The sequence below is a fragment of the Glycine max genome, chromosome 3, assembly GCF_000004515.6.
Source record: "Glycine max cultivar Williams 82 chromosome 3, Glycine_max_v4.0, whole genome shotgun sequence".
NCBI classification, from domain to species: Eukaryota; Viridiplantae; Streptophyta; class Magnoliopsida; order Fabales; family Fabaceae; genus Glycine; species Glycine max.
Window position 1 is genome coordinate 37,118,184 of NC_016090.4, and position 14,681 is coordinate 37,132,864.

The 14,681-nt window shown below is 28.1% G+C and overlaps 1 protein-coding gene across 1 annotated transcript; it reads right to left on the reverse strand.

Annotated features, from left to right (window-relative positions):
- Positions 1-11,720: 11,720 nt before the first annotated feature.
- Positions 11,721-13,700, reverse strand: CYP93A1 (3,9-dihydroxypterocarpan 6A-monooxygenase). The gene is made up of 3 exons (NM_001254257.2): positions 12,950-13,700; positions 12,671-12,845; positions 11,721-12,446 (listed from the first exon to the last, which is right to left on the reverse strand). Exons 1-3 carry the CDS (start codon positions 13,675-13,677, stop codon positions 11,820-11,822), a joined length of 1,530 nt encoding a protein of 509 aa, NP_001241186.1. The 5' UTR covers positions 13,678-13,700; the 3' UTR covers positions 11,721-11,819.
- Positions 13,701-14,681: the final 981 nt, after the last annotated feature.

The window sequence follows — 14,681 nt, forward strand, 5'->3', positions numbered from 1 at the left end:
AAAAAAAATCAATTTATTTCATTTTTTATTTTCTTTTTCTACAAATTAATATATATAGAAATTTTTATTCAAACATAACCACGTACCATACGATGTTTTGTGTAATGTTCAACAACACAAAACATTACAAACCCCTAATTAATAACTAGTCATTGGTTTTACTTGGAAAAATCCGGAATGGAGGATTCCCGGCCGTAGTGGATGAGGAAAATGAAATTCATTTTAAGTATAAATAAACTGTTGTATTGTGTCTGTCATCATACCAATTAAGATGTTAATGATTTATTTTCTGGCAGCAACCCAAATGTCATTATCAGAAGTGGTGGGAATCAAATTAATGGGCTTAGAGTTGAAGTTAAAGGGTGGAAAGAAAAATTCCTTAGTAAAAAGTTCAGCCTTTTAAGCCCGAGAAATGAATAATCTACGTGGATTTAGAACCCTAGATCGAGTCACTAAAGTGCACGAGCTCTGTCTTCTTCCTTGAAATTAACCTTTGGCTTATATGTTCATGTGGTCAATCTCATAACACGTTTGGTGAAGAGTGTTTATGGTTGCTTCATATTTAAATTACTGCTTTAAGATTCTGTACGTGATTCGGCCTTTATAGAGATGCTTCCTAACAGTATTCTGCTTAGACATGCTCAATTTGATTTTAAGATAAAATACATTTTTCATCAATTTTAAAGTTTGATTTTAGTCTTTCAAAATGTTTTTATTTGTTTTTGGTCCTTCTAATTTTGAAATGCAACACAGGGTTTAATACCATTTCATAGAGATAAAAGAACAATTTAGATAACGTTTAATTAAAAGTGATGTATTTCAAGATTAAAGAGAATAAAAAATAGACAAAAAATTGTTATTGACTAAAATTGAGTTCCAAAATACTTCAAATACTTTAGTTGGACAAAAATATATTTTATCTTGATTTTATTACTCTAAGGGAATTGATTAAAATATTTTCTTCTGAACTTGGTTTACGGTTGCTTATTTCTAATTGGTATATAATTTCCTATAGAATGCTTGAGACAATGCTTTAAGTCTTAATATATATAGTTTGTTTTTTAACATGCAGTTGAGATGTTTTTTTTTTTTCAGTCTCAGTGATTTTTTGTATAAATTTAAAAAAACTTATGATTGTAAGTAACTTTGTATAATCAATATTGTTTTGGTTTGCAATCAATTTGTTTCTATAGAACGTTTGAATTGATTATAACACACACATATACTTTTTGTTATAAATTTGTGTTAATTTTGTTATAAATTATTTTAGAGATAAGATTTTTGAAACATAAATTATTTTACATTAATTTTAATTTTTAGAAAATTAAAATAAGTTACAATTTAATTTACTAACGTTAACATAGCACACAATTAATGAATTATTCAAGGATGTTGCTGCAGCTCAAAAATGACCCAAACCTCTTATTGTTGATGTTTACATGTTACTCAGCTTCCTACCTGGTGCTTGTATTGCTCAATTTTGCTAACGTTGTGGATTGACAAACATTTGTAAATGGATTAGAGTATATCCTTAACTTCATTTTTTTTAAAAAAAAAAACTAGCTTCCTTTACTCTGGATGTAAAAGAACCTTGTTCCATGTCGTAATCCAATGATAAATAAAACGTTGGAAAGTCAAAATACTTTACCATAAAGAAGTATATGCTGCAAATGCAGGATGAAACTAGCTGAACCCAGTTGACTAATTTTATTTAAGAAGAGAAATATCATACTAATTTTTTTAATTAACAATCAATCTGTTGATTTGAAACAATTCTATCAAACTATTTTATAAGATATACCGTGATGACTACGGATTTGGTTTTTTTTTTCAGGATAAATTTTGATCGAGAGTTAGAGATTAATATTTTAAAACACGAAAATCAATTTAAAAAAACTAACCTATCTTAATATATGCTTATTTTTTTCATATACACAGATTTAGAGATCTAACTCTTGTATTAGATGCTTAAAGAGCATAATTATATGTTAACTATATTGATAGATATATTTACGTACGTCTTTTAAAATGATAAATTCATTATATATAAAAATAATTAATCCCAACCATGCATTAATTAAAAAATAAAAATATTTTATAAAATTAACAATTTATCATGTATAAATTTTTTGTTGTATTGTCAAATTTTTTTATCAATAATTCATTTCAGTGAAAATATTTTTCCAAATGAATCAAAAATTAAAAATAATAAAATTTCATTTTTAATGTTTTTCATTAAAACCAAGAACCTCATCTTGGATAAAATGAAAATATGATGACATGGAATACAATTTTAAACAAATTTAAAATATTTTTTTTTAAACACTTTTTAATATTTTTATTTTTTAAAAACAGACAACAAGAAATTAAACTAAATATATTTTCAAAAAAATGTGAAAACAAAAAATGTAAATGCAAACTAAACTTATCCTACTTTTCCGTGTTCCATTTTTAGCTTTTGCTCGTTTAAAAAAATCCAACATAAAATAAGACTATTTTTTAAGAACATAAAAGTAACGCCTTGGTATGGATACCAAGATTAAAAACTACTCAGTGTTTACCGAATCTGCGTATATATATATACATATATATATATATATATATATATAATAATAATAATAATAATAATAATAATTAAAAGAATATATTCCGTTTACATCAAATATAAAATTAATATTTTATATCAAATCTCACTCGCTCAATTCAAATAATTTAAAGGCTGAAATTAATTCACTCAAACAAATTTAAAAATTTTAATTAACAAATCATGAGATATAATTTTATTATTTTTAATTAAAGTAATTGATCAAAATCATTAATATAATACCAGATAATATTTTTCATGATATCTGTCAATTTTATTTTCATCAAAACGGATCCTATCCCATTATTAAATGCACAGTGGCAAAATTGAAACTAATAACTACATACATATGCATCTTTTTCTTTTGGTTTTTTATTATATTTCTATTTCTAATGAATGCCTTCATTTGAAATAATATTTCTGACCAAAGCCCCCGGAAACAACAGAAGAGAGAGCAAAAATAATTAAAGACGCGACCAAAACAGCATGATTATATTTCTTTTTTTTCAGTTGTTTATTTGATAATATTTTATTTTATTTTCAATTAAAAGGAAACAATAAGAATGATTGGAGATGTGGAGGTTCGATAGAGTTATATTAAATCTTTACTTTATTCTAATCAAAGGAAAATTAGAAGAAACAGTTCCCATTTTCCAAATATGGTCAGCAATGATACAGCTATATAGCTGACCGACTATGCTTTTTTTTTTTGAGAGACTATGAAATTAATTTAGTATATATTATTGTATTAATATAAACGTTGATCCAATGCCAACTATTTTTTATTTGAATCCGGTTTCAAAGCATTGACATCAACGGCTAAAAATACAATTCAACAACTTACAAACAACCCAATTAGTAGGGAAATGGCATGGAAACAAAAGTTAAGGACAAAAGAATGAAGACTAAACAGAATAAGAAATGGTGATTGACACGATAAAGATAAATTTGAATTCATAAATTAATAAAATTATATTACATGTAGTTGTGATCCACGCAACACACATTGGCCCCTACAACCTCCAAGAGTCGTTTTTAGAGTTCCCACTTTCCATTGTCTTCTCTTTCTCTTTAGGGCAAAGGAGCAATTGATGAGGAAGGAATAACATTCAAGGCCAGCTGGAACTAAAAAGGGATTTTTTTTTCTAAGATAAAAAGGGATATTAATTAGTACTTTTTTTTGTCCATTAATGTACGTTTATCAAAAAATTTAATTAATTTAGTTCTTAACATTAATTTTTCAGTAATTATAATATTTTTTTCAAAATTATTCTTAAATAATTAATATGTGGAGTGAAAATAATAGTAGTGAAATTTTAATTTTTAAAAATAAAATCCTCTATTCTCCTATCCTCATGAGAACTCATAACACTTATTATTTATGGACTAAATAATTAAGAATATTTGGACAAAAAATAATTAATATAAAAAAAATCAAAAACAATGTCTTATAAAAAGAGACGGAGACAAAGACAAAAACAGTAATAAAGAAATCAATATATCAGACAAGATTTTGACATTTCTAAGGCTTTGTTTAAGTTATGAAATTGGAATACTTTTTCCTTTATTTTTATTTTTGCATAAGATAGATTGAAACTAAATTTAATTGGGTTTCTTTTATTATATGCGTGTATCTAGTCTAGCTTTTTTTTAAAAAAAAGACTTAAATGTGTATCCATATATATTGAGAGTAGTAATTTTAGGCTATAGAACTAGGCATGGATGTTATCTCAAAAAAGAACTAGACATGGATTATTAATGTGATGTGATAATTTAAATAGTCACGTGATTCTTAAAAAAAAATAGACACATTGTAAGGCTAATTACTTATATGATAAGATTTAATGCATGATTTATATTTCTTTCTTTCACTCTCGCATAAAATAAACTCAGTTTGTATATTCTTTCTATCTATGTGATATTTTCAAATGGAAAAGTTGGTTATGTCCAACTTGACAACCACTTGACTTGAGCTATTGAAAATGGATAAAGTTTTCTAATTCACTATGTTATTAGTCTAAGTTTTGATGCTAATAAAGAAATATAAGTTATAGAACAATTTTTAAAAACCGTCTGAATACATTGGTAGCAAAACACATATATATACAAAGAGCATGTCTAAATATAAGGAAACTCCTACAATCATGGTAAGAAAGAAATAAAGAAAATAATCCATAAAAAATAACTTAACACACTCATGTTAGGAATGATAAAATGAATTTGAACCCTACGGATACTTTAAAAAACATACGCAAGTGGAAAAGATAATTACAGCTTAGTAAGAATAAGGGTAGGTATTTATTTAAATTTTTTTTTAGAAATGAGTGTACGTGCACATATATATCACATATATTAAATTTAATGTATTAAAATATGTTACTTAAGTAAATAATTCATTTTATATATATATATTTTATTATAAGAAATTATAGTTTCCTAATTTTATGATTAACAATAACAATTTAACATAGAATAATGAATTTGAATTCAACAAACCTTATATTGAATTTGTTTTATATTTTATTTTAAGAATATTGAATTATGATAAGTGTTATGCATATGTTATTTGTATACTGAAATTACATAGCAATTATCTCATTTTTTTCCTTTGTTATTGCTTATTTTGTGTTAAAACTATAGGAACTTAGCTTCTTCTGAGTTTTTATCCAAAAGATGCTAAAGTTCATTAGAATAATTTTTGTTATATTTTGTATAGAGTTATAGCAAAGGCCTAGAAGAGGATTAATGAACTGAAGTGTCACGCTTAGCACGACCTCCTTGCTCAGCGAGTCAAAACCGCTTAGCCCAAATAAGTCGCTTAGCGCAAGAAGTTACATTGGAAGATAGTTGTCACAAGCAAGTATGTTAAGTGCGCATCATGCACTTAGCAATGTGGCCACTTGACCAGCTATACAAGCACGCTCAGCGCGAGTGTCGTGCTAAGCGCACAAGAAAGTTCTATTTGGACAATTAGTTGGTGGAGCATTAAAAAAGAAAGAAAACATTTGTTTCCTTACAAACGAAGAAAAACCAAGAAGCAGAGGAAAGCAAAAAAGCCAATGCAAGGAAAATCCATTTCCAGAGCTCTGGCCGATCCATTTCTCTTCCATTTTCTTCCCTTTCATCCCACTTTTATATTTGTAAATCTCTCATGACAATGATGGACTAAAATCACCCGTTGTTGGGAGCTTTGCAAACTAAATTCTCTTTTTGTAATGATTATAAACTATCTTTTAATGTAATATTGTAATTATTATTCATTCATGTGCTTATTCACATACTTACAGTTTGATTATCCATCTTTATGTACCATTTTAGGATATAAATATTGGGAAATGTTTGTATGCTAAGAACTTGGGAAGAATATCTAAAGTGAGTCATATATAGGGATAGAGTGATTTTCTTTAGCCTGTTCATGCATCTCTACTCTTAATGCAAATCATTTAGTAATTAATCGTCAAAGGATTGTGAGCGATATTAAGTTATTTAGGTTCTTTCACTTGAGGGATCTTGGATAAAATATACTAGTAGATGCGAGTAATAATTATATTGATGTTAAAAGAGAAAAATCTATTAAGATTACATCAAAAGTAGTTCTGGCAAGTGGAGCCCCCAACACATTCATTAACTCACCACAACATCATCTCACAACTTCAAGCGTTTGTGTTTCTTAACCTTCATGTTCCTTGCTTTGTAGTTAATTTCTTTTAGTTTATACTTGTAGTTAATCAATGAACAAGATTTGATTTGAGTCACTAATTGCTTAATAACTAGATATATATACCTCTAAGTACAAGCATAGTTCCTATGAAATTCGATACTCAGTCTTACCCTTTTATACTACTTGTGCAACTTGATATGTTTGCCAAGGAGTCAACGAACTATTATTTAAGATTGACTTCAAATTGTGAATGATATTTTGTGTTGTTTGATGCTTCAATTAGAAGTGTATATTTGTACTTATTTAATGACTTATCTTTGTAATGTTGAATGACTATAGTTGTAATATTTAATTATGACTTAAGTTTCAACAGATCAATAATGTTTATGTTTGTTTGTTTTTAGTACAACCTTCAATCCTACATATAAGAAATAAAATGTAATATTTTCTTGGTCCTAATTATAAGAATCATAAGACTACTTTATTGTTAAATTTTCTTTTTATCCATAATTAATTATGAGGTCTATCAATGTTATGCACTCATTTCTCCATATCAACAAAACAATATATGCTTATTGATTAAAAAAATTATCTTTAAAAAGTAATCACCTCTTAAACCATTTAATGCCATAAGTAGTCTTGAAATAAAATTACAATTTATGAAAAGTTAACTAATCTAACCACTTACATAAATTCTAATGAATTAGGTAATTATTTCTTTTATATATATATATATATATATATATATATATATATATATATATATTCGGCTAGGACACTAAAGCACCTATCCAAACCCAAATAATCGAAATATAACCTAAAGATGTATATGACCGAATACCCCTACAGCCTTGGTTAAAACTGGTAATCCTGATTAACAATAATAACTGGGTTAGGAGTACCTAAGCAAGGTTACTGAATCTATTACCTAAATGGTAATCAGTGCCGAAAGGTCCAAAGCCCAACAAGTTTAGTATATAAAGGGAAGAATCACTAGGTAAAAACCACTATTCAATTGAATACCTTATTGCTATTGAGTCTTTAGTACTGAGCAGAACTTTTACTTTTGAATGTCTTTTGTAGATATCTTTCTTTCTTGCACTTGGAGAAGAAAAAGACAAGGCACAAGCAAAAAGAAGGTAATTCGGCATGACTGAAGATCCTTCAGTGGAAGGGATAGTCTCTGGTCCATCTATGACAGGAACACAAACACACACACACATAGGATCAAAGGTAGTATTTGTGTGAATGCTTTTAATGTTATATTTGGATTACTTAAGAGTAAATTTTCAATTTATTTATAGTAATTTTTTTTAATCAGTATATATTTTTTTATTGATTTTTTAACTTTATACCTGAGTAAAGTACAAGTCGTAGATGTGAATATGAGTATATAGATATCCAACAAGTATGAGAATAGGAATTAAAATTTTTACTCGAGTAGATACAGGTTAGAGTGCAGGTATTTTTTTTAAAACATGGGTATGAAACAAATATTATAAAATTCTACTTAGATCCTACTAATTGTCATTGCTACTAGATGTGTTATTATATTTTTAACTTGGTTTCATCTAAAATGTATTATTTTGACTTAACAATTAACATGATTATATATTCTAATTGTAAAATGTTTTCGTTGAATGCAAATCAAATCATAAAGGCTTAAGATTCAGTCAGAGCAGATTATTTTTCTTTCAAAATCAGATCAAGATCTAATATTTGGTATTTATAGGCTTGAATGTATGTCATGTCAAAATCGGCCCATTTTATAGATTGGGCTAGTTAATCTATTTGTTACTGTTAATGATGGGCCATCATATAAGGGTTGTTTTCTAAAGAATTCTGAAAATAGAGTTTATATTTGGCAAATGGTAAATGATAATTATTCTCAATTTCAAATTATTCTCGTTGTTTTTCGAAAATAATTTTCTACTCACCTCTCCCTGCTCCACAACCTTTCATTCTCCTCCTTCGTGGCTCCGTCACTCTCTCTGCCACCTCCATAACTCCACTCACCCCCTTCATAGAGGTGCATATTAGCCATGGTGCTAATGATATCTCTTGCGATGAAGATTGTTTTGAGCAAATTTTGATGTCTTGCTTAAAAAAAATACGGATGCTATATAATATATAAATAGAATTAAATAAATATTTTTACCTGTAAAACAGGTTTTTTTAATCCTTTCAAGTTTTTTTTTATTTTGATTATAATCCTTTATAGATTTTTTTTTGTTTTAGTCTTTTTTATCAAATAATAACATTAAATATATAATGTCGTTAATTCATTGACTATGTCATAAAGTAGTAGAAAAAATTATGTATATTTCTTTTTGTAAATTGTATTCTTAAATCTATCATCAATTAATCTTGTGTCATTAATTATTTTTTTAATAAATAAGAATTTAAAATCACATTTTAAGAAAAAAATTACATAATGTTTAACTTCTTATTCCTTATTTAATGGAATAATGGATTGTCATTGTTATTGTTTTATCGTTATTTAATGTTGTTATTGGACAACAAAAACATCAAAAAATAAAAATATTTTAAGGATTAAAATGAAAACAAAAATCTTTAAATGAATAAAATAAAAAACATCATATTTTAAAAGACCAAAAAATTATTTAAGCAATAGTTTTGTACTTTAAATGAATGTGTGTACTTCATGATCATCCTTCTTTCTAGATCGGTATATAAACATGCATTGTGTACAAGCCCGTAGCTTCCACTTCCATTTTCTTGAATTAACATATTTTGATGCATGGTTATCAAATCTTGAATTATTATCGTAACCAAAATTGTCTTGAATTATTACAGTTAGAATCAAAATCTCGAAATATATTATTATGACCAGGCGGGTACGTACAAAACTATATCTATAGTTTTGACATACGATATATTAACGCAAGTTGGATTAAACAAACTTAATAAAATTTTAAAATTGTGTCGTCATTTATCACTGGAAGGGCACCAGAAATGTTGTGAAGTCACGGAGGAAGCGAGGTATTTTACGCATAAAAAAGGCTAATCTAATACTTGGGCGTTGGTAATTTGGGATTAAACTTAAAAACATATATAGTTGAATTTGATTTGGTTTTCATTTAAAATAAAATTAAAATCAAACCAAACTAATATTTTATTGTTTGGTTTGGTTTAATTTTTACAATTTTTACTAAAATGTTATTTCATTAAAATTTATATATTTTCTTTTCATATTTTAAATGAAATTACATTAAAAAAATTGTTGATAAAAATTTATGAAACTTATTAATATATTAAAACTTTATATGCAAAATTTTATTTATTTTAAACTAAATATATCTTAAAAAAATCATATAAAAAAGAAAGTAATATGCATTATATAAGTTTTATATACATAATACTACAAAAATATTGTAAAACTTAAATGTTACACACATAAAATATACAACATTAAAGTAATATAAATTTTATTACAAGTATTATGATTTGGATCGATTTCAAAAACATATACCATAAACTAAACCAAACAAATCCGTTTGAAAAGAAACTTCCAAACAAATAAAAAAAATCAGTTAGGTTTGATTTTTGATTTTTTTACCGGTTTTTAATTTTTATTTTGAATCGGTTTAGATTTGAACACCCTATCTAACACTATTCCTAAAGTCTACCATAAAAGCTACAAAGAAAAACTAATAAAATAAACTTATTTTTTCTTCAATGATATCAAATTGGTAATAAATTAGAAGAGTATGTAAGGAAAAATATTAAAAAAAAAGAGACATATTTTTTAAATAGGGGAGGTATAATTATCATTTGCCTTACATTTTGGATCTTGGTCCATTACATTTCCCATCGTAGAATCTTGCTTTGACCAAAAATAAAAAAAATTAACCTATCATGATTTTTTATTTGTTGAGGATATAGATTTTTTTTACCGTCAATACATAGGAATTACATTTATTATAAAAACAAATAAAATTGTCAAGCATTTATAATTAATAACAGTATAAAAACTTTTTATCGTGTGTTTATCCTATTTTAAATATGAGCATCCAAAACTTTGTCCTTAAAAATATTTAAAATGTTAATATATTATATTAATGTAAATTTTATTATTAAACCATTAAAAATATATCTTAATTCTCAACTTTTTGTTAGAAAATATCCAAGTCCCACATTGACTTAGTTTATATACCTGTTGGACACAATTTACTTAATAGAGATATATAATATTTTTTTTACTTTTCGTCTTCCCCTCTACTGACAAATGCGTCTTTGAAATATAAAAATATAAAATTTAGTACTTGAAAGTGTAAAATGTACGATAAATATATTTGGACGTTAATAGTAGATTGTGACTAATTATTATAATTTGGAAAAATTTATAATGATTGCGTCAAAATTTTGGAAAAGCTATATCACATTAGTAAATGTTTGTTTCCCTTATATAATTTTTAAGCTATCAATATAGAAAAAAAAGAAAAAAAATTACTCTAAAATAATAAGAAAATCATTGTTTTTGTTTAATCAAACACTATTTATTTAATTTTTTTTTTATAATTTTTTCATAATAAAATATGAATGTCTATTAGTATAAAATCAAATTACAAATTATAATAAAAGTTTGTTGATTTTTAAATTAATTTTTTTAAATCATACATAATTATTTTTTATTTACTAATCATTTAAAAAATCATTCCAAAGAAGGTGAGTATTTTTTTACAAATTAAAAGTGTTATTGTAATTGTAATTTTTCTTAAAAATTATTCATAGATCTAATTCAATTATAATGCTTTACAATAAACATTTTTTTACTTTCATCCGTTTAACCTTAATTATATGATCTTAATTTCAGTTAACAACCAAATTGAAATTTTAGATGTAGAGTGACCTTTGTTTGTTATTTAAGATGAGTTAAGTTAAAAAAATATTAAATTACTAATTCAATCCTTTTGTCGCAATCATTGTATTTTTTTAAAAAATTATAATAATTAGTCACCATCTACTATTAACATTCAAATATATTTGTTGCACTTTTTACACTTTCGATGACTAACTTTTGTATTTTTCATCTTTCAGGAACACATTTTTATGAGTTTTTATCATTAATTTAAAGTTAATAAAGCAAATACAAATTTAATTATTTATTATATTTTTCTTATTTAAATTTTTTTACTTTCATCCGTTTAACCTTAATTATATGATCTTAATTTCAGTTAACAACCAAATTGAAATTTTAGATGTAGAGTGACCTTTGTTTGTTATTTAAGATGAGTTAAGTTAAAAAAATATTAAATTACTAATTCAATCCTTTTGTCGCAATCATTGTATTTTTTAAAAAAATTATAATGATTAGTCATCATCTACTATTAACGTTCAAATATATTTGTTGCACTTTTTACACTTTGAGAACTAAATTTTGTATTTTTATTTTGTAAGAAACATATTTATCAATAAATTATACAATGAGAAATAAAAGTAGCTATTTAGCCTAAGAAAGAAACTGGCTTTATTATTTTTCTCTTATCAGATCATATTGTTTATTATTATTTTTTTCTCTCACTGGTTATTGAATAACATTCGGAGTCACAATCAAATAGTAGGGAATGGGTTAATCCTTGGAACAGGGACACAAATTATGGGGTTAGCCCTCGGAAGAGTGATGCCAGACTTCTCTTCCATGTCCACCTTGCCATTGCCACCAACAAGCTTCCATTGGAAACATTGAATAATTATAGCCAGATTCACAGGCACAACCTGCCACGCTAGAGAAGCACCAGGGCACGTTCTTCTTCCACTCCCGAATGGAATAAAATGATAATGTTGTCCCCTAACATCCAATTGATTTTGCCCATCTCTGATAAACCTCTCTGGCCTAAACTCAAAAGGTTTCTCCCAGTGATTGGGATCCCTACCAATAGCCCAAACATTGACAAATAATCGAGTCTTTGCTGGAATATCATACCCACAAACCACCGCACTTTTTGATGATTCTCTAACAACCAATGGACCACCTGGGTGAAGCCTAAGTGTTTCTCTAACAATGGCTTGCAAGTAAGGAAGGTTGGCAATATCTGATTCTTCTACCATTCTACTTTTTCCAACCACCGCATCTATCTCTTGCCTTGCCTTCTCCAACACATCTGGATTGTTGATTAACTCTGCCATAGCCCATTCTATGCTTACAGCTGACGTGTCAGTCCCAGCAACAAATATGTCCTACATATCAATTATCATTAGAAACAACACATATGCATGTTAGTCGTGTCTGCATGAAAGAAAAATGAAGGATAGACACCTACACACTAATAGACTATAAACAGAGGAATAATGATGTAGTGTAACAAGACAGATAAATAATGAGGTATCTGCACGATTGATCGAATGTCCAAATATAATTTGTCTGAAGCAGTAAAAAAAAAAAACTGCATATATTGACTCACCATGATGAAGGCCTTAATGTTTTTTTTGTCTAATTTGATTTCAGCATTCTCATCTTCGTGCATGTCCAATAAAACATCAAGCATGTCCTTAAACTGTTTTGCTGTGCCCGTTTCTTTGTTTTTCCTTCTTTCCTCTTGACGCTGCTTTATGATTCCGTCCACCACAACGTCAAACCTGGGAGATATAAGGTGAATTAGATGGTTAAGAGAAATTCTACTAACAAAAGTAACATTATAACAATAAACATTTGCAATAAAATTAAAAAATAAAAAACCAACCTGTCCCGAGTCTCCTTGATTTTTCTGTTGAACCCCTGCAAATCGAAAGGCTTCAGGTACCAAATGAAGTCCGAAACGTTGAACTTCCCCATGAGCTCCGCGATATTCGACACGAGCTTCTTCATCTCCTCAGCCTGGTTGTCGTTCTCAGAAGTCTTCTGACTCAGCGTCATTCTGGATACGATGTTGTTGGAGAGTGTCATGAGCTCGTCTCCGAAATCCACGGCCTCGCCGGCGACTCCTTTTCGGAACACGCGGCTGATGAATCTCTTGGTCTCTTGCTGCCTCACGGGAAGGAACTGGTCCATCATTCGGCCGCTGAGAAGCTCGGACATGCAGAGTTTCTTCATGAACTTCCAGTAGGGTCCGAAGGGTGCAAACGCGAAAAGGAAGTCTTGGGAATCGTAGGCTAAGCCCTTAACGGCGACGTTTTGGCCGGGGCGGTTGGAGAAGTTGATTTCGTGGGTTTTAAGGAACTCTTTGGCGGCTTCTGCGGTGGAAGCCACCACACAAGGGACTGAGCCAAGGAAAAGTTGCATGATGGGTCCGTGGCGGGTTGAGAGCTTGTAAAAATCTTGGTGGGGAATTGGGGACACAAGGTGGAGGTGGCCAATTATGGGAAGGGCCTTTGGACTTGGTGGAAGGTTTTTCTTGCTTTGTTTTCTCCATAGTATGTATGCAAACACTATGGTGGAGACCAAACAAATTAGCAACACTTGATAAGCCATAATAATGCCTTAGCTTGCTTGAGTACTATCAAGAGCTTTTTTTTGTTGATGATGTGTGATAGCATAGAAGGAAATTACTTATAAGGAAAGAGTGACACTAAATTAATAGAAATCCTAGTCCTCTTACCAGTTACCATTCATCTATGCTAGTTGATTATTTTGACCAGTTGAGGATCTTTGAAACTGAGAGTGGAAAATATTCATGCATGATCATGACAGGCAGACATAGAGAACAACGTTCAAAGATGAACTCTATGTACTCGTCACTGATGGGGGCTAAGAGTTACTGTTGCTGCGACAAAAGATATTTGGTTTGAGATATTGCTTCTGGATATTGTTTTTATTTGAGCATGTAAACATCATCACTGCTTCTATTGTCAAAAAATGGTCCCACTGCAAATGGAACAATTGTTTTTTTAGTATAAGATTTTGACCAAGTGTCTAAATATATATTATCTTTTTGACTGTTTTAGACTTCTAGTCGGTCAGAAAAGAATGAAGATGCCAAGCATTAATACCCGTAAGATTTAAGGAGTAAAATCATTAAATAGCTAGAATTTAGTTGAGGGTCTGATGAGTTATCTTTGTATTTTGGTGTGATGAGAATTGGACATAAATACCTAGAAATTAAATTGCACAAAAGTTTCTGATTTTTTTTTATATATATTTTGTGTTCCGATTAAAATATGAAAAATGATATATATAGTATGAATTTGTATTTCATGAAAACTGTATAATGCAATACACCTATGATTGCTATCAAAAAAGGGATTTTTTTAATAATTATTTATTTACCTTTTGTTGAATGAAATGATATGCCAAGTGTAATTCGTGTGTGCCGTTATTCGCACCAAATAGCAATATAATGCTCATAAAATATTTTGAAAAAAGATTGCATTTGCATTTCCATTTGGATTTGGAATTGATTTTGTATTTGTACTCAATTGTTCATAGAGCATAAGCATACACATATGCATAAAGATCAGACCATAAGGTGCATTTTC

What these genes read in the sequence shown, in the direction of transcription:
- CYP93A1 (NM_001254257.2), bottom strand. Translation starts at nt 13,677, where the DNA reads ATGGCTTATCAAGTGTTGCTAATTTGTTTGGTCTCCACCATAGTGTTT. An exon ending in ATCAAGGAGACTCGGGACAG is followed by an intron (nt 12,846 to 12,949) that starts GTTGGTTTTTTA and finishes TATATCTCCCAG; the next exon opens with GTTTGACGTTGTGGTGGACG. An exon ending in ACATTAAGGCCTTCATCATG is followed by an intron (nt 12,447 to 12,670) that starts GTGAGTCAATAT and finishes ATTGATATGTAG; the next exon opens with GACATATTTGTTGCTGGGAC.